At 48.0% G+C, this 19,807-nt stretch overlaps 1 protein-coding gene across 6 annotated transcripts in view; it reads left to right on the top strand.

The window, feature by feature from the left end:
• OPA1 (OPA1 mitochondrial dynamin like GTPase) overlaps positions 1 to 19,807 on the top strand; it is a 298,318-nt gene that overhangs the window by 190,650 nt on the left and 87,861 nt on the right. For all 6 annotated transcript variants that reach the window (XM_086949083.1, XM_086949085.1, XM_086949084.1 and 3 more), the window contains one exon: positions 4,543 to 4,622. In XM_086949083.1, the coding sequence (XP_086805209.1) occupies positions 4,543 to 4,622 (80 nt within the window). The remainder of the gene's footprint in view (positions 1 to 4,542; positions 4,623 to 19,807) is intronic.

Consider the following 19,807-nt stretch of genomic DNA (forward strand, 5'->3'; position numbering starts at 1 on the left):
GGGGATCACTTGCAACTTCTTTACGTCCCTCTAGGCCAAGGGGGCTGTCGAGCGCGTTCCTGGGCCAGAAGTAGGACATGGTTGCTATTCCCACTACTTTCTGGTACCCAAGAAGGGCAAAGGGGGCATTCGCCCTATCTTGGATCTAAGGAGCGTCAGCGGCTTCCTTCGAAAGGAGAAGTTCAAGATACTGACTTTGGCTTAGGTCCTAGCTGCCCTGGACCCAGAAGACTGGATGGTAGCGTTGGACTTGCAGGACTCGTATTTCCACATCCCGTCCTGCCGGCCCTTCGGCGATACCTGCGGTACACGGTAGGCCACGAGCACTTTGTTTACCGTGCTCCCCTTCGGCCTTACCAGCGCCCCACGGGTGTTCACAATAGTGATGGCGGTGGTCGCAGCTCATCTGCGCAGATTAGGGGTTTCAGTCTTCCCCTATCTCGACGACTGGTTGTTGAAGGCGGGCTCGCCGCAAACAGTCGTCTCCCACCTCCAGACTACGAACGCCAGGAGGGACGAACTCAGCCGCCGGCGCATGAAGGATCACGAATGGCGGCTGGACTCGGACGTGGCGCAAGGCCTCTTTCGGCAGTGGGGAGAGGCTTGGTTAGATCTATTCGCCACCGAAGAGAACGCGCAATGTCATCAGTTCTGCGCGTTGGAATTTCTAATGCGGCACTCGCTCGGAGACGCTTTTCGTCGCGAGTGGAGCTGTGGTCTGTTGTACACCTTTCCGCCTATACCACTTCTGCCCAGAGTGCTGAAGAAGATCAGGTGCGACCGGGCCCAAGTCATTCTTGTGGCTCCGGACTGGGCACGAAGATACTGGTATCCCGAGCTACTAATCATGTCAGTCGATCCCCCGATTCTTCTGCCTCTTCAGGAGGACCTTCTGTCGCTGCAGCAGGGGACGGTCCTCCACCCGAACCTGTCCAGCCTCCACCTCCATGCGTGGAGATTGAGCGGCGGCAGTGGAGGCCATTTGACTTGCCTCCTGAAGTATGTGATGTGATTCTGGCAGCCAGGCGTCCCTCCACAAAATCGGTATACGCCTGCAGGTGGAACAAATTTGTGGCATGGTGCACAGCAAGGGAAGTGGATCCTCTCTCTGCCCCCCTTTCAGAGGTTCTCCTCTTCCTTCTTTCTCTTGCCCAGCAGGGCTTTGCTCTGGGCACTCTTAAGGGCAACCTCTCTTCCATTTCTACCTTCTTGAGGCTTCCTGATCAGCCTTCTCTTTTCAAGTCCCCTATTGTTCCCTCCTGTACCTTTTGTGATGCCTCAGTGGGACATGAACCTTGTTCTTATATTTCTGATGTGCGCTCCTTTCGAGCCACTTCACAATTGCCCTCTTCGTCTTCTTACTCTTAAGACTGCATTCCTGGTTACCATCACCTCTGCCAGGAGAGTGAGTGAGCTCCAGGCTCTTTCTTCTAAGCCACCTTTCCTTTCTGTCCATCTGGACAAAGTTGTTTTAAAAACTAGTCCTTCTTTCCTGCCCAAAGTAGTTAAGGCCTTTCACATCGGGCAGTCCATCACTTTGCCCACCTTTTATCCGCCTCCGCTTCCTTCTAAGGAGGAAGAGAGGTTCCACCGTCTGGACCCAAAACCTGCAATCTCCTTCTACCTAGATCGCACACAACAGTTCCGGGTGGACGACCAGCTCTTTGGTGGTTACGTGGGCGCGAAGAAGGGGCGGGGGTGCACAAACGGACCATCTCTCGATGGGTCGTGTTGTGCATCAAGGTCTGTTACTCCTGTTAATATTAATTATGATGTACGTGATAAATTCACTCAGCCCTACCAAGACGACAATTGGTATGATGACTTGAAGGAGGCCAGTGGTCTTGATGCCTCCTCTGAAATGGGCCTCTCTCACCTCATGCACCAGCGACCGAGGTAATGCATAGGTGTCTGAAGTTCCTCACTTAGAGCTTCCCGCATTGTAGGAAAGACTAACGTATTGGCAGAAATCCAACAGCCGAGGCACGCATCTTCTGGGACCCTTCTGCCCTATAATGAGGCCCTAACAGACACCTTATTGGGGGTGTGGGCCCAATCTTGGTTGAGGCAATCAGTCAACCAACAAATTGTGTGACTCCATCACCCTGCCTCGGAGATCCCACATTTTTTATCTCTGAAACCCCTCCTCCGAATGCTTGATGGTGCAAGTGTCCACAAGTAAAACTATAACCCTAACAAGTTCCCAATTACTCCCCCAGCTTGGCATTCCGGTCAATAAATGGCAGCTTCCTGCTGGGGTGCTATTCCCAGGCCCTTTTTTGACTCCGTGGCTTCAGTCCTTCCAGGTGTCCCCAAAGATCTCCGACCTGTCCTTGCCCAGGCCTTTCAGGATGGCTAAGATGGCAAGTTCATGATTTGTTGTGGCTTGGACACAACCTATTCCATCTGGCGGGGGCAATCAGCAGCAGTGTTGCCAATTGCCCCCACTCCTGGCTGCTGTCCACCACTTTTGCAGGTGATTTCCAATTGTAACTCATGGACATGCTGCTCGATGGGACTGTTTGGGGACGAGGCAAATTCCGCTCTTTAGCGGTTAAAGGAGAGCAATGCCATGGCATGCTTCTTGAGCTTATCTGCCCAACCTCGCCAACAGCATCAGGCCTACCACTCCTTGTGTGTTTTTGGCAGAAGTACCCCATACCGCCTGCCCATAATACCCCAGCATGATGCTTAGCAGTTTCACAGACATGGCCATGGTCAACGGTCTGCCCAGTCAACTAACCCCACCTGCAAAACCTCTTTAGTGTCCACTTAGTGGAGCCAGGTCACCCTGTGGGAGGCAGGATCCAAAAATTCTTGCTGGGTTGGCAGGCCATAACATCATACAGTAAGGTCCAGCAAATTGTTCGGAAGGGTGTGCCCTACTCTTCTGCTGCGTCTCCCGCTATCTCCACAACGACTGGAGAAGCAAGCTCTGTTGGGCAAAGGAACTATCAAGAGAGTTTCTGCATCCGAAGGAATCGGTTGTTACTCCCGCTACTTCCTGATGCCTGAAAAAGACGGAGGCCTCTGGCCTATTTTAGACCTGAACCCTCTCAATGCAAAATTCAAAATGCTCTCACTGGCCAAGGTCTTGTCTGCCCTAGACCATAGAGACTGGATTGTAGCGTTGGACTGTAGGGATGCCTAATTCCATATGCTCCTACTGCTGGCGTTGCCTACGGTTCATGGTGGAACAGGAGTATTTTCATTTTGCTATGCTTCCTTTTGGTCTCACCAGTGCCCCTCGGGTGTTTACAAAAGTGATGAGGTGGCAGAACCCCTTCGGGGGTCAGGGGTGCCAGTCTTCTGCTACCTCAATGACTGGCTGTTGAAGGCAGACTCACCCAGGCAGTCTCCAACCATCTCCAGACTATGGCGAACTTCCTGTGATCTTTGACGGTTCACTATCCGCGAGCCAAAATCACACTTGATCCCTTCCCATACGCTCCCCTCCATCAGAGCCATTCTGGACACAGTTTGGTTTTGTGCCTTTCTACCAGGAAAGAGTCCAGACCTTCAGGTTATGAGCCTGTCTTGCAGCCTCAATCTTGAATTTCACTGAGGTGGACTCTGAGACTGCTGGTGCTGTTGGCTTACTGCATCCTGAGGCTGCTCGTTCTGATTGTTTCCTGCATCCTGCTCGTCAAGCACGCCAGGTGACATTTGCGGCTCTGCAGTTTGTTCTGAATTCCCAGTACGCCCAATGTCAGGGGGACCTCTGCAAGCAAATTCAGATTTTGGAAGAGACTGAAAAAAAAATCAGTTTTTTCTGAATATTGTTGAATGGCCACACATGTTCTTCCAGCTTCACTCTGGACTGTTCAAATATACCTGAATGTTGGCATTAGCGTGTTGACCGAATTTGAGAATTGTTTCCTTTCAGCTATCCACACAATGAAGTGACTGTTCCTGAAAATTTTCCTGGAAATTCCCAAATCTCACTCTAATAGTTCTGCGTTTTAGAGGAGTTTTTATATTGGATGTTGCTGGTGAAAATGGCACTTTCTATCAGGACTTTTGGGTTACAGTTAAAAATGCAGAAAAGGGAAGTTTCTGTTCCATATAAATGTGTGTGGAAACACTGAATACCTCGTCAATACTATTAACATCTGAGTGCAAACAAAGAAAGAAAGGTAAAACTGATAAAGTCTTCAGCATTCCATTCACAATGACAAAAAATGCAGCAGATCAGAGACGGACAATCTGACTCCCTGATAAGGACAGAGGATGATCGATGCTACAGTGGCCTAGCTGCATACAATGAACAAATAACCTACACCAATGCATACCTCCACACTTGTTCTGCTTTTAGAATCACAGGTTTTGGGTACTTCCCAGATCAGAAAATTATAATCATTTATTTTGAGACTAAGTGAAGCAAGATTTATGTATGAGAAAGTTATGAACTGTTTGGAGCGTAAAATACGGGGGATAATTAATATACTGGCTATGGATGTACGGTTACTTGTTTAATATATGTGGGGGTTGCCCTCCTGGCAGTTTCTGTAAATAAACCTGAAATTTTCTGCTCTGTCCTAGCGGAATCTGTGATTTATGACATGGTGGGGCCGGACTGGAAGGAGAGATGGCTGTACTGGACGACGCGTACTGCAGAGCAGGTGAGGGAGCAGGCGTTGCATTGAACAAAGCTAGTTGGAACCCACAAAAAGTGATGATTGGCTCCAGTGGTTATAGGATCTTACAGATGACCAGAAGCTTTAGGGTGATTGTGGGTCCTGCTAAAGCGGGATGGCCCCCTGTTGTTGGGCTCGTCGAATCTATAGACTAAAAGGTTATCAAGTTCAGCCAGTAAATAAAAATTAATCAAGCTCAAACCATAGAGTAGAAGACTAATGTCCAGTCTAGAAATTGTACACTTAATGTGTTCAAATTATAGATGTAAAACTAGCCAAGCTCAACCCTTAGAATAGTGTTCAGTCTTTAGACTTTAAACTCAACAAGTTTAATGTATAGATTAAAAACTAATTGAGCTCAAACCTTAGCATTATGTTCAGTCTGGAGACTGTAACCTCAACGCATTCAATTTTAGATTAAAATTAAATGAGCTGAACCCTTAGACCAATATTCAGCCTGGAGACTATAAACTCAGCACATTCAATTCATAGAGGAGTAACTCAGAAATCAAATTCACATTCAAAAACGTTATTCAAATGCAATGTAGCATCCATAAAATTATATCACTATGTAAACAGCAAGACCGAATGATAAAAACAATGCATTTCATAAAAATCTAAAAGAGCAAAAAAGGATTGAGACATTAAAATATAAAAACATTCAGCAGTGTAGTAGTATTATCAACAAACATTTAAGCCCGAGTTCACACCTCCGATTTTAAAAACGCCCCAATGTGCAAACGAGCTTCAGCATTAGATAATGGAAGTAAAAATCTAAATGCAGGCCTGCATTGTTAAATATTATAACAATACTTTCCTTTAAATGGTATAAAAAAGTCTTGAATACCTTACATAAAATTAAAAAAGAATGTGACATGTAGCATCGATTGACCTTAGATATCATCGCAAGGGCGTAGCCTTTCATCAAGATTCTGAGAAAAACCCAGAGATAAGCAGAGCAGATGTTTTACTGCATCTGATCGGAACTGAAACAGAAGAGAATGTTATCCAGTATTGGGTATCTTTCATAGATTCCCATGCTTGAATCATCCCTGCCGTCCAGGTGGGAGTCTCACTGTACGAATAAAATATGTACATATTTGTAATAAAATATCATACCATAGGCTATAATGGACAATAAAGTCACTGCACTAGCCTATCCTTGTCCTTTTGTTAAAAAGAAACAGTTTCTGGGAGCAGTTTTGGACACCATCCAGGGCAAGGCATCCTTGTCCATCGAAAGACAATCACATCTGGTTTCTCTAGCATCAGACCTACGAAAAGGAAGGTTTGATTCTGAGAGGAAGATAAAATCCTTTCTCAGGATGTTGTCCTCTGCAATCCTTTTGGTTCCTCACTCCCGTCTCAGAGTGAGACCTATCCAAGAGGAACTAGACAGTCAATGGCTTCAAATAACAGGGTCGTTCGACCTGGTGAGGATAAACCTGTCTATGCGGGTGGCTCTGCTTTGGTGGCAGCGCTCCAGCAATGTCTCGACTGGGCTTACCTTTCTTTCTCCCCACCGGAATTCATCTTGACTACTGACGCTTCTCTCGAAGGATGGGGTGCGCACCGCCAAGATCTCTGCATAAGAGGGAAATGGTCCAAAGCATTGTCAAGAATGCACATCAACTTCCTGAAGCTTCGAGCTATTTTTCTGGCTTTGCAGTCTTTTCTCCCAAGACTTGAAGGGTCCTCCGTTCCCATAAGAGCTGACAACACCACTTGCATACATTACCTAAACAAGCAAGTGGGGATTTGCCCTCACGTCCTGTCTCAGGAAGCGCAGAACATATGGAAGTGGCTCCTTTCTCACCACATTACTATAAAGGTGGAGCACCTGCCAGGAGTAAACAGCACTCTTGTGGACACTTTGAACAGAACATCAAATTCTTGCCACAAATGGGAGCTGGACCAGTCAATCGTGGAACATATTTTTCCAGATGTGAGGCAGCCCAACTTCGATCTCTTTGCCTCCAAGATAAATCGGAAATGCCCAATCTATGCCAGCTGGGATCCAGAGAAGGGCTCTTGAGGAAATGATAAGATGGACGGGGATTTTTGCTTACGCTTCCCCCCCCCCTTTCCGTTGCTCCCGAGGCTTCTAAGAAAACTGAAACTGGAACCGTGCCGAATAATTCTCATTGCCCCACAATGGCCGCTTCAGCACTGGTTCACAGAGCTTCTCCTACAATCAGAATGCAACCCATTTCGCCTCCCAGTGTCTCCAACTCTATTGACAATGAGCAAGGGCCAGATCCTAGAGTCTAACCTATAAACTCTTCGAGTCTAACCTATAAACTCTTCGAGTCTAACCTATAAACTCTTCGAGTCTAACCTATAAACTCTTCGAGTCTAACCTAGTCTAACCTATAACCTATAAACTCTTCGAGTCTAACCTATAAACTCTTCGAGTCTAACCTATAAACTCTTCGAGTCTGTCCTATAAACTCTTCGAGTCTGTCCTATAAACTCTTCGAGTCTGTCCTATAAACTCTTCGAGTCTGTCCTATAAACTCTTCGAGTCTGTCCTATAAACTCTTCGAGTCTGTCCTATAAACTCCTTGAGTCTGTCCTATAAACTCCTCCAGTCCTATAAACTCTTCGAGTCTGTCCTATAAACTCTTCTAGTCTAACCTATAAACTCTTCGAGTCTAACCTATAAACTCTTCGAGTCTAACCTATAAACTCTTCGAGTCTGTCCTATAAACTCTTCGAGTCTGTCCTATAAACTCTTCGAGTCTGTCCTATAAACTCTTCGAGTCTGTCCTATAAACTCCTTGAGTCTGTCCTATAAACTCCTCCAGTCCTATAAACTCTTCGAGTCTGTCCTATAAACTCTTCTAGTCTAACCTATAAACTCTTCGAGTCTAACCTATAAACTCTTCGAGTCTAACCTATAAACTCTTCGAGTCTGTCCTATAAACTCTTCGAGTCTGTCCTATAAACTCTTCGAGTCTGTCCTATAAACTCTTCTAGTCTAACCTATAAACTCTTCGAGTCTAACCTATAAACTCTTCGAGTCTGTCCTATAAACTCTTCGAGTCTGTCCTATAAACTCTTCGAGTCTGTCCTATAAACTCTTCGAGTCTGTCCTATAAACTCTTCGAGTCTGTCCTATAAACTCTTCGAGTCTGTCCTATAAACTCTTCGAGTCTGTCCTATAAACTCTTCGAGTCTGTCCTATAAACTCTTCGAGTCTGTCCTATAAACTCTTCGAGTCTGTCCTATAAACTCTTCGAGTCTGTCCTATAAACTCCTTGAGTCTGTCCTATAAACTCCTCCAGTCTGTCCCATAAACTCCTCTAGTTTACCTTTCTAAGCATGAAAGTTTAACCCATACTCCAGAGGTCTCCAACCTTTTCAGTGTTAGACCCGGCCTCGTGGCGTGGCCCCTCCTGACCCGTAGCGACCTGACCCTGACCCATGACCCCACAGACAACAAGAGACTTCCCCGTCCTCACCCCCCTTCTTCCCGGTCCCTGATGCATCCAAATCCTATCGGCCCCGAAGGCCTCCGGTGACCATTCCCCTGCACCTAAGATGGCTGCCCCGGCCTCCAGCGCGACTTCGGCGCTAGACGCGCCATGCCCGGCTGGGGGGGGGGGGGGGGGAAGAGAGCTCCCAGGAAGCGAGAGAGGGAGGAGCAGTTCTATCACACCTCCAGCCTCCCCTTGAGAGATGGGTTTCGATCACCCCTCCGGTCTCCCTGAGGGCTGGCTCCACGCCTCCTCTGTGTCTGGGATCCCTCCAGACCCAACTTGAAAGGATCAAAAGGGCCACGTGGCAGGAAACCCCGACAAGCGACCCCCAGGTCCTAAGACCCCTGCCTGGGAGGACTCCGGACATCAAAGAGGAGCAGACCTATAACAGGGGGCGCTCTGGGACTATCGGCAGATTGACTACTGGAACTAAGAGAGCCCTGCTGACGTGGTCGCGGCTCGACAGAACATCGAAGAAGAGACTATTCGGACCTTGGAACCTTGATGAGCCCTGCTGACATCGTCACGGCTCCCACCTGGCAGAGATGGACTTCTGCCTAAACCATCTGAGCCCTGCTGACGTGGTCGCGGCTCCCTTGCAACTTTGAGAACACCTGAGCCCTTTTGACGACGTCCCGGCTCCCACTTGGCAGAGACTGACTTCTGCCTGATCAATCTGAGCCCAGCTGGCGTGGTCACGGCTCATCAACTGTTCTGGTCCGGCTGGACCCAAGATCGCACCGTATCCCCCGGCTCGAGGATTGAGAGTTGTGCGCCGGATACGCACCTGCATTCACCCTGAACCTTAAGACTGTCCCGCTATCCCTACCCTTGCCAAGACTCTATGAGCCCTTGCTCTACTTGTAAATACGAACCTTGCGGATCATAAAGATCCTGATATTTTGCTGGATCTAGAATACGTTCTTCAGAACCTACGGCGTGGTGTCTCTTTGTCGAGTGGTGCTAGCTCAGCGCGTACGATCTTCGATACGAGACTCTCCCCCAGAAGGGTCTCCCGCCAGTGCTCGGCTGTATTCCTAGGAGAGGTGGGTCACAGGGTGGTTAGGTACACTTCCGGCCCTCCCCTGAGATCGCCCCTTCTAACATTGGTGGCAGGCGACGGGATCCGAGCCCACCATCTAGAGATCGTACAGTGAGCGGCTGACGCACTACTGAACAAAGACGGCAGAAGAAATCACCATGAGTCCTACTGAAACAGACGCCTCACAGGGAAGGCACAGTCTTCTGCTTTCCTCAGACATATGGTGCATAATCAAACCTTTACTACAAGATCTCAGACTTCTGCCAGGATCATAAATGGAAGCTTGCTTTTGTGATAAGATAGAGCATGACCAAAACTGGTTTTATGGCCAAATATAATGTGGTTGGGGAGGGCAGGTTGGATATGGTTATATTTAGGAACTGCACTAGCAGTTGACTTTTATAAGGCCTGTATCTTGCTGAAGTTCTTTCGATTAACAAACCTTCTGATGGATACCTCTGACCACAGATTTTTTGCCTTGTGAATATTTCCCAGGCGTCAGATTGGATCCAGAAACTTCAGAGAAGTGCTCCTGAGCGGTGGTAGTTGGCATTGTGCTGCTCCACCACAACAAATTTCCACTCCAGAAGTGACAAGCAGAGCTGCAAATAACCGTCACTCATGCACGCTGACGTTGGTTTCTTCATCATCATCATCAGATAACTTTATTCGATTCATTGAATCATAAAAGTAAGCATCATACATAAAACACCTTTAAATTTTAAAATACAATATTTGGGGTGGATAAATATATACATTTCACAATATAACATTTTTTGAAACATGATTTTAAACTTTCAGCATATTCTATGACTATCTGAAAATAACAGAATGGATTTAAACCCGTCAATCGCATTGCCCAGTTTCCCTAACACAATTCATAACGTTTCCTAATTGTTAATGCAGTTCTGATGAAATTAAGCACAGCACTACAGATGGCTACTTAAGACAAAGATAATATAATTGAAACCCTCCTGATACGAACTAGGACTAATTTCCTTCAAAATTTGCCAAATAAAGCAGGCCCTTATATCCTTATATCATGTGCAAAAGAGCATAAAGTGCATTGTGCTTTGTTGGGCTAGATTATTACATGAACAGTCTCTCACAAAAGCTCACCAGTTTAGGAAAAGCCAGGAGAAAGTGCACTGTGCAGAAACTAAACCTAGTCAGATGAGGAGCAGCCGTCTGAAGCTGAACTCGCACAAGACGGAGATACTCCTACTCGGGCCCACCCCCTCAGCCTGGGACGACTCCTGGTGGCCGACCACATTGGGAACAACACCAACACCCACCGACCATGCACACAACCTAGGATTCATCCTCAACTCCTCCCTCTCCATGGCTAAGCAGGTCAGCGCTGTCTCCTCCTCCTGCTACAACACCCTCCGCATGCTCCGCAGGATCTACAAATGGATCCCGACGGAAACGAGAAGAACAGTGACACAGGCCCTCGTCAGCAGCAGACTGGACTATGGCAATGCACTCTACGCATGAATCCCAGCCAAACACATACGACGACTACAACGCATCCAAAACGCCTCCGCCCGACTGATCGTCAACGTCCCTCGCCGCAGCCACATCGCCCCCTCCTGAGAGATCTTCACTGGCTCCCTGTCGACAAGAGGATCACCTTTAAGCTCCTCACCCACGCACACAAAGCACTCCACAACGCCGGACCAGCCTACCTACCTTAACAGCAGACTCCGCTTCCACACCCCCACCCGCCAGCCTCGCCGCTGTCCCCTGCATCCAACGAATGACCTCCGGCGGCAGATCCTTCTTCTACCTCGCCTTGAGACCTGGAACACCCTCCCTACCCACATACGGCAGACCCATACTCGCCTTCAGAAGACTCCTCAAGACCTGGCTCTTTGAGCAGTAGTAGCATCCCCTCCCCTCAGCGCCTTGAGACCCTCACGGGTATGTAGCGCGCTTTACAAGTACTCTGATTGATTGATTGATACTGAGGCGCTCAGTAGTGAGAAACATTAGAAAGGTGAGCAATACAATGCAACGACTTATTTTTCATCATCAGACTCTAATCTAGAGCAAAAGCGACTCGGGAACCCCTTCAGGGTTGGAGACGTTACGTGTACCGCCTGCCATACATTTTAACGACCGCCGGACTCTGGGGCTGACACCCGCCCCTGTGGATCAACTCACCGGACTCCGGTCCAGTGTCAGCCCCCCTCGCAGGCAACTACATTACCACGGCAGCAGTAGGGGAGGTGAGGAGCGGAAAATAGCACTGGGCCCCACAGCGGTCGTCCATCGGCACCAGTCAGCGGCCCAGACCTGTTCCCCTCCGCATCATAGACCAGAGAGTGTGGGGGCGTGGCCAGACTTGTAACTCACGGAAACGCCGCACATTGCCGTCACCTGGTGCCAGAGCTCAACACAGAAACCCCTTAGCAAAGAGCCTCTGCTGGGGAACATGTTACACACCGACTCCAGCCGTGCCTGGAGTCAAAATGGCGGGCAGAGAGAGGCGCCCCTCGACAGCACCAGGACCATGTCAGGGCCTAGCAGCGGCTCGGCCAATGGTGGGTGACAGTGTGCTGGGGTAGATCCAGCGCGCAGCACACAGAAATTGCTTCAAAAATTGACTATTTTGCAACAAAAATTGACTATTTTGCAACAAAAATGGACGATTTTGCTCGTGTTTAAAAAAAAAAAAATTAAGCAATTTTTCTGTTGCTTTACTCGTAACATGGCCGTCGGCTTATGTTGAGTTTAGTTCTTGCTTTGTTGCACGCTGCCCCCTGCTGGCCATCTCAACGCTTCATTTCTGCCAACTCTCCTTTTCTCCTTCACCAATTCCTTGTGCTGTACTCAGATCACGGACTTCTGCTAGGGTTGTTTACTGTTTACTTCCCATCTCATGCTGCCCCTTGCTGGCCTCCTCAAAGTTTGTCTATTCTGCTTTATTAATTTTGCTATCCCCTTGATCACCTAGACCACGGTCTGCCTGGATTATTTGCTGATTGCCTCTCTGCTCGCCTGCTGCCCCCCGCCCCCTTTGCCACCTCAACCCCTACTCTTGCACAACTACTTCTGGAATGGCCTGTGCTAGGCTTTTACCTTAGGGATGCGGCAAACTCATGGCCACAGAGAGAAAAGTCTGTCTTCCATACTGATGCTGTTTGTTCCCATTTCGTACATTTTCTTTGTCTACTTCCTTTGCTCCTATCCCCTCTCCTCTTGACTGCTACACCGCCTAGCCCCCTGTCCTTTTGTGCCCTTTGACTTCGCGCTCCTTCTCGGGGAAAGATCCAATATGTATACTCTGGAGTCTCAGCGAACCCACAGAGAGAGTCCACAGTGCTAAGGGAGCCACTCACAGCTGAGGCATGGTATGGCACCCCTTGCCAAAGCACTCACTCTCCCCTTGTTGGGGAAGGATCCAGTATGAAGGTCTTAGAGTCTCAGAGACCCCTCTGAGAGAGTCCCATGTGCATAGGGAGCCACTCGCAACAGAGATGGGGAAATGATAGCACTTCCCCTGGGATCACAGCTTACTGGACTTTGGACGCAGCTTTGACTCGTCTACCGGTTTGTGTCCCCTTCACCCCCCCCCCCCTCCTCTTTCCATGCTGTCTCTCACCCTCCACTCCTCTTTCCCTCCTTCATTCTCTGTCTACTTCCCCTGCTACTACCCTCTCCCTTGAATCTCTCCCCTTGCCTGCTTTTTCCATTATGTATATGTCTTTTGTTTGTCTCGACCTTACTTGTCACTATGTTGCCATGCTCTAATAACTGTGTAATCTTTGTAACAATGTAACCTGCAACTATGGTCTGATACTCATGTAAAGTGCTCTGATACCTCCGGGTCTAGCCAGCGCTATATAAAACCTTTAAAATAAAAATAAAGGAAGCGTGATTGTATATGGGTGCTAAAAGATAAATACAAACCCTGACCTCTTGGCTGCCTATAAACTAAAAGCTTGTCAACCGAGTCCAGCATTCCTAATTCTTTGTAATAAGCATTTTTTATAATTGGTTTCACATTAGCCGGGATGCTTTCGGGATTGTCATAATAATTTCCCAGACCAATCTTATTGAGTGCATTTTTAACACAGCGGAGCCAAGGAATGGACAATACCTTTTCCAAGCTCATATAATCCTTAATGATCCCTCTGGTAAATGACAATTCCTTTGACGACCACACTTTCCCCCATAAAATTAATGGGGCAATTTTAATTCTGTCTTCAACATAATCCATTCGCAATTCGGAGTGACAGAAATTTGTGGGAGAACTAATAGGGACCATCAATAGTCTTTTAAAAAATGTATTTTCCAGAATTTGTATCTGGCTGCTTTTTTGATAGCCCCATACTTCTGCCCCATAGGTTGTAACTGACCAGCATTTGGACTTATATAAAGTAAGTATTTCTACGACCGGCTTATGACCCAACTTACATGCAAAGTGAAACAAGCCCTCTATGATTCTACTGGTATGTTGGGCCCTCACTGTGATCAGATGGTCTCAATTCCGTTTATTATTGAAGACATTCCCCAAATATGTGAAGGTAGATACTTTGTCTAGAATATTTTCTTTTACCACAAATGTCCTCGTTTTTGTTTGTTTTGGGCCACACCCCATAATAAAAGACTTACAAAAATGTACTTTAAGATACAATGCCATCATAAAGTCAGTAAAAGCAATCAAAGCTTTTTGTAGGCTATTGGCAGTTAGTCATCAATACCGTATCATCCGCATATGACAAGAGGGGAACCGGCTTTCCTCCTATACTTGGATAGTCCAAGTGCTGTTCTAATAAAAATGTCTCCACCCCATTTCAATCAATCAATCAATCAGTGCATTTGTAAAGCACGCTACTTACCCGTGAGGGTCTCAAGGCGCTGAGGGGAGGTGGGGTGGGGGGACGCTACTATTCGATGAGCCAGGTCTTGAGGAGTTTTCTGAAGGCGAGTAGGTCTTGGGTTTGCCGTAGGTGGGTAGGGAGGTTGTTCCAGGTTTTGGCGGTGAGGTAGGAGCAGGATCTGCCTCCGGAGGTCGTTCGTTGGATGCAGGGGACATCGGCGAGGGCGAGGCTGGCAGAGCAGAGCGGAGCTGGTGGGTGGGGGTGTAGAAGTTGTCTGGTGTTCATGTATGCTGGTCCGGCATTGTGGAGTGCTTTGTGTGCGTGGGTGAGGAGCTTGAAGGTGATTCTCTTGTAGACGGACAGCCAGTGTAGGTCTCTCAGGTGGGGCGTGATGTGGCTGGGGTGGGGGAGATTGATGATTAGTCGGGCTGAGGCGTTTTGGATGTGTTGTAGTCGTCGTATGTGTTTGGCTCGGATTCCTGCGTAGAGTGTGTTGCCGTAGTCGTCTGCTGCTAACGAGGGCCTGTCACCATTCTTCTTGTTTCGGTCGGGATCCACTTGTAGATCCTGCGGAGCATGCGGAGGAGGAAACGGCGTTGATCTGTATAGACATGGAGAGGGAGGAGTTGAGGATGAATCCTAGGTTGCGTGCATGGTCGGTGGGTGTTGGTGCTGTTCCCAATGTGGTCGGTCACCAAGAGTCGTCCCAGGCTGAGGGGGTGGGTCGAGGATGAGGACCTCCTTATTGTCCGAGTTCAGCTTAAGGCGGCTGATCCTCATCCAGTCGTTGACGGCCTTCATTCCATCGTGGAGGTTTGTTTTGGCGGTGAGTGAGGGAGAGGATGAGCTGGGTGTCGTCGGCGTAGGAGATGATGTTGAGGTCGTGATGGCGGGCCACTTGAGCGAGGGGGGCCATGTAGACGTTGAATAGTGTCGGGCTGAGGGATGATCCCTGGGGGACGCCGCAGATGATGTCGCTTGCTTCTGAGCGGAAGGGTGGGAGGCGGACGCTCTGGGTTCTGCCAGAGAGGAAGGACGTGGTCCAGTCAAGGGCCTTCTCTTGGATTCTGGCTTCTAGGAGGCGTGTCTTGAGAGTGCGATGGCAGACAGTGTCGAAGGCGGCTGACAGGTCCAGGAGGATGAGGGCTGATGTTTCGCCGTTGTCTAGTTGGCGCCTGATGTTGTCTGTGGCGGTGATGAGGGCTGTCTCAGTACTGTGATTTCGTCTGAATCCGGATTGGGACGGGACCAGGATGTTGTCTTCCAGGTGGCGGGCCAGTTGCATGTTGACTATTTTCTCGATGACCTTCGCCGGGAACGGGAATAGGGAGATGGGCCGAAAGTTCTTGAGGTCCTTGGGGTCCGCCATGGGCTTCTTAAAGGAGGGCGTTGATTTCGACGTGCTTCCAGCTTTCCGGGAATGTCGTTGTTTTGAAGAAGATGTTGATGACCTTCCGTAGTTGGGGTGTGATGGCTGCGTCAGCTTTGTTGAATAAGTGGTGTAGGCAAGGGTCTGACCGAGATCTTGAGTGGATGGAGTTCATGACCTTGCGTGTCTCGTCCTCATTGACGTTGGACCAGGAGGTCAGGCGGTTGGCGCTGGTGGTGGTAGCAGGGGAGGTGGAGTCTGGTGTAGTCGGGGCGGTCGTGGTGTTGAAGCTGTTGTGGATGTCAGCGATCTTGCGGTGGAAGAAAATGACGAGTGTATATAAAAGAAATAAAAAGGGGGCCAGTATGCATCTCTGTCTGACACCCTCAGTAGACGCAATAGGCCTAGTTTTTTTTTCCTGGTCCATATCGTATAGAAACAGAGGTTGTCGAGTGTAATCTACGCAACAGGGTAAAGAGTGCTTCCTTAAATCCCATTCTTTCCATTATTGTCCACAGCTTCCCTCTGTTGACTGTGTCGAAGGCACTAGATACGTCCATGAAGGCCAGGTGGATTGACCCACCCTTGGCCTTCATGTACTTACCCATAACTAGGGACAGGTTGAGGCATTGTTCATTCGTTCCCATACCCTTCCGGAAACCATATTGTGATTGAGATATAAGACCGGAGACGTGAGCCCAGGTTTCCAGACGGGCAAGGATTACCCTCCCCAGCACTTTACATGTTGCATCATTTAAGGATATGGGCCTACAGCATACAAGATCATTCCTGCTGCCTTTCTTATCTATCGGCACCACCACAGCCTCTTTCTACGTAGTGGGGATGCGACCCACTATTATTGCTTTAAAACAATTTGCCAAAAATGGAGCCCATAATTGGAGATTGCCCTTAAACATGTCTAGGGGTACCCCATCTGGTCCTGGGGGTTTTGCAGAAATGCTCTTTATCAACGCCTCTTCAACCTCGCTGGCAGAAATGGATAAACTCAATTGGGTCGCAGTTTCCATGTTAATAATTGTATTGTCTTTTTGGTCTTGCAAGGATACACCATTTAGGTTAAATATTTTCGAGAAATGGTCTACACAAGCTTCCCCTGTTATAGTTGATTCCATATTTCTAACAGTGTCTGTAAAAAAGGGCGATTTATGACTTCCCAGAAGCCCCTGGAATCCTTGAGCGCGCTAGCTCTCTCCAGGTCTTCCCAGGCACGTCTTCTTAATTTATACTTCCTGAGCCCAATTACTTACTTATAAAGTTGTCTTGTCGAGCTTATTAAGGCCCTATCGCGGGGGACCAATATGCAATGCTTTTTTAAGGTCTTTTTGTGCCCTAGAACAATCTGCATTAAACCATCTAATTTCCTTTGGGTCGTTGTTCTTCTTCACTACCTTAGTCAAGTTGTTGGCGACCTCTTTACAAATGTCTTCGAAACACTGTACGACCACCTCTGAAGTAGAAGCCTCAGATAAACATATCAAGACCTTGCTAGTATCAGCTGTGACAATACTCTCTTCAAATGTTATGGCATCTAATTTAGACCATTTTATTTCCCCCCCCCGGCTAGGATTATAGTTTGTAGGGTTTTCATCACCTTTGCCTTTGCTGCCATTATTTGCAGACTAGCGGTCAGAGGGTAATGATCACTAGATGTGAAAATTTACATGAAATCAACATGAAGTCTATAGTGTTAGTCGTGCCCATGCCCATAAATGTTCGATACTATATAGGAGGGGTGCAAACCAGGGTTTCAAAAAAGCAGAGGTCAGTGACTAGACCTATCATTTAGTGCTTCACCCTGAAGGATATGTTTAAAATGAGCAGAAGGTTGGTTTTTAATATCTAACATCCCACACGCCGCATGCTTACTATAATGGCATTGGGTGCAATTAAAATCTCCCGTCCATATTATACATACTAGGAAATAAACACCCGCAGCCTTATTAATCTCCTCTTTATGGGTATTATTAACCCCACCATCATTTTGATCAAAGATGTTATAATACCAATTAATCAATAGTATTGAGACTACAATTAAATTAGAGATCAAGATAATCGATTACCAGGGCGAGTCCACAATATTCTATATCTTTTTGATCCATATTTGACAGAGATCATGGTCACTAAACCGCCCTTTGCCCTCCCTGCAGGTGACTGGGTTGAGAAGAAGCCCAGCGGAAGAATAGAAACCCCCCTTGAGCTCACAGACCAGGTATTAGACCTTTCTAGAATTGTCTTAACTAGACCCGGTGATCTAAAGGTTAAGACAATACAATCGCCTGGGAAATTCTTGGTGGATTTCCCAACCCACCCAACCTGTCGTGCCATTTAAAATTTTGTGAGCAGCGGATCGCCAATCCCAGTCTTGGTGCTTAGAAAGTGAAGTGATTTGTTCATCAGGGATGACCAGTGTTCAAGTGCGCCAGACAACAGTGGAGGAACATTTGCTAAAAAGATCATATAGGGAGTTGCTGCAGGAGGTAAATGGAGAATTGGGTGACCGTCCACTGGAGTCCTATACTCATGTATGTTTCCTCCTAATATACTTGGCGATTGATGCCTCTCTATCCCCGAACTGTAACCACCTAGAGTATTAGCAGCCTGGGCATACGTACGAGTAGAATCCTGTAATTGTGAGCTGTCTTGAATTCTATTCTGAGACTGCCCACCTCTGCCCCTTGCATGCGAAACATCACTCTGATTCTCGGTACTATTAGCAAGTTTTTGTTTGCCCCTGGTCCCATTATTGGCATTGCTCACGCTCCCATCACAATTTACCATAGACAGGCTACTATTTGACACTGTTTTTCAAGATTTGTTAACCTAATCTCTGACGGGCGCAGACGGGCAAGCCTACGCGCGTCCTGCGCTGCGGGTGTCCCGTGCCACTTATATGCGCCTTCAGGCGCAGGATGGTGACGAGGCGGCGTGTGCACCGCTTGTGGCGCTGGGAGGGCTGGTTCTATAGCTCCAGTGGCGGTAGAAATGCTGAGAATTTACCCCCAATTCAGCTCCAATGACTCCACTGGCGGTGGCGGCAACAGCGATAATCAGGTAAGTTTGTTGGTTTCTTCATTTTGCTTCTCTAGATGTGGATCTGGAGCTGTTGCTTCATCTTTTGATGAGTTCTTCAACAAATTTCCACAGTGTGCAAAGGATGTCACTTCCCTAAAACAATCGGGTTTAAGCCTTGTACGTACTGTTGCAAAGAGATGTCTGTGACAGATCCCCACAAGGTTTGTCAGCGGTGCCTAGGTTCAGGTGGATTGTGACTCCAGGCCTAAGATGACCTCCTCCAGATGATCCGAAGGCCAGCTCTGGTATTGCACAAAATCTCTGGCACAGACTCCGACATTGACAATTATGATGAAGGGAATGACTGTCTCCCACGATAATGAGGACAATTGCTATGGGGAATGGCAGGATTCCAGTGGCTTAGACGCCTCCCCAGACACTGACCTGCCCCCCCTCCCAGCCCTGCCACAGAAGAACGTACCTCCTTCAGTATAGTGATGCCGAGGGCGACAGAGGTACTTGATTTACAGCAACCCAACATGGCAGTAAAAGTTACTGTCCTCACAGAGGCCCTGGCCAGACATCTACAGAACTCCTCTAACTCTCAACGAAGACTCACTAATTCCTTTGCACCTCCATTGAACAGACATTGCTTGTTGCCATAGCCAAGCACCCGGAGACCCCCAACTTCCTTACACAGCAGTTTATGCCTGAGGACTTTGTGGTACTCACAACGGACATGATTCAGTAAAGTTTGCCGTCCACTGAGGCTTGGACACAACAGACTGTTTAGGTCAGGTAATTGGAACAAGTGTGGCACCTTGACACCACTCCTAGATACGGTCTATGGTCTTCTCTTGGGCTCTCCAGGCAACTTTAGTAGATTTGCCCTTCGATGCTTCCCACCTTTTTGGTGAAAAAGCGCATTCAGCCCTGAATGGCTAAAGAAAGTGAGCCACAGCTTGTTCCTTGGGTCTGTCTGCGTCCACCAGGCAATTTCAACATCAGTTTCTCTCCCTCTGTGGCTATGGCAGGGGTTTTCAGTATCTCCAACGCCACACTCCACTGCCGGTCCCAGCAGCTATTTCATCCTTTTCTTTGCCAAGGTCGCAGCTCACAAAGTCAACTAGCAGCTCAATCCCCTGCCCCTCCAGCATCCACAAAACCACTTTTATATGACCTTTACCGCAGACAGCACACCCTCGTGGGTGATTTGCTACGCTTTATAAATTATGATTGAGCCACCTTGTCGTTGGCAGGGTCAGACATTTCCTTCTGGAGTGGCAAGCTGTTACCGCAGAAAAGTGGGTCCTTCAGATGTTCCAAAGGGACTACCCCTACCACTTTCATACCACCCTGCCTCACTTTCCACTTCTATCACGGCAGCTGACGGAGGACTACCTGTTTGTCTTTCA

Source organism: Lissotriton vulgaris, unplaced genomic scaffold (assembly GCF_964263255.1).
Source record: "Lissotriton vulgaris unplaced genomic scaffold, aLisVul1.2 SCAFFOLD_1311, whole genome shotgun sequence".
Classification (NCBI taxonomy): Eukaryota; Metazoa; Chordata; class Amphibia; order Caudata; family Salamandridae; genus Lissotriton; species Lissotriton vulgaris.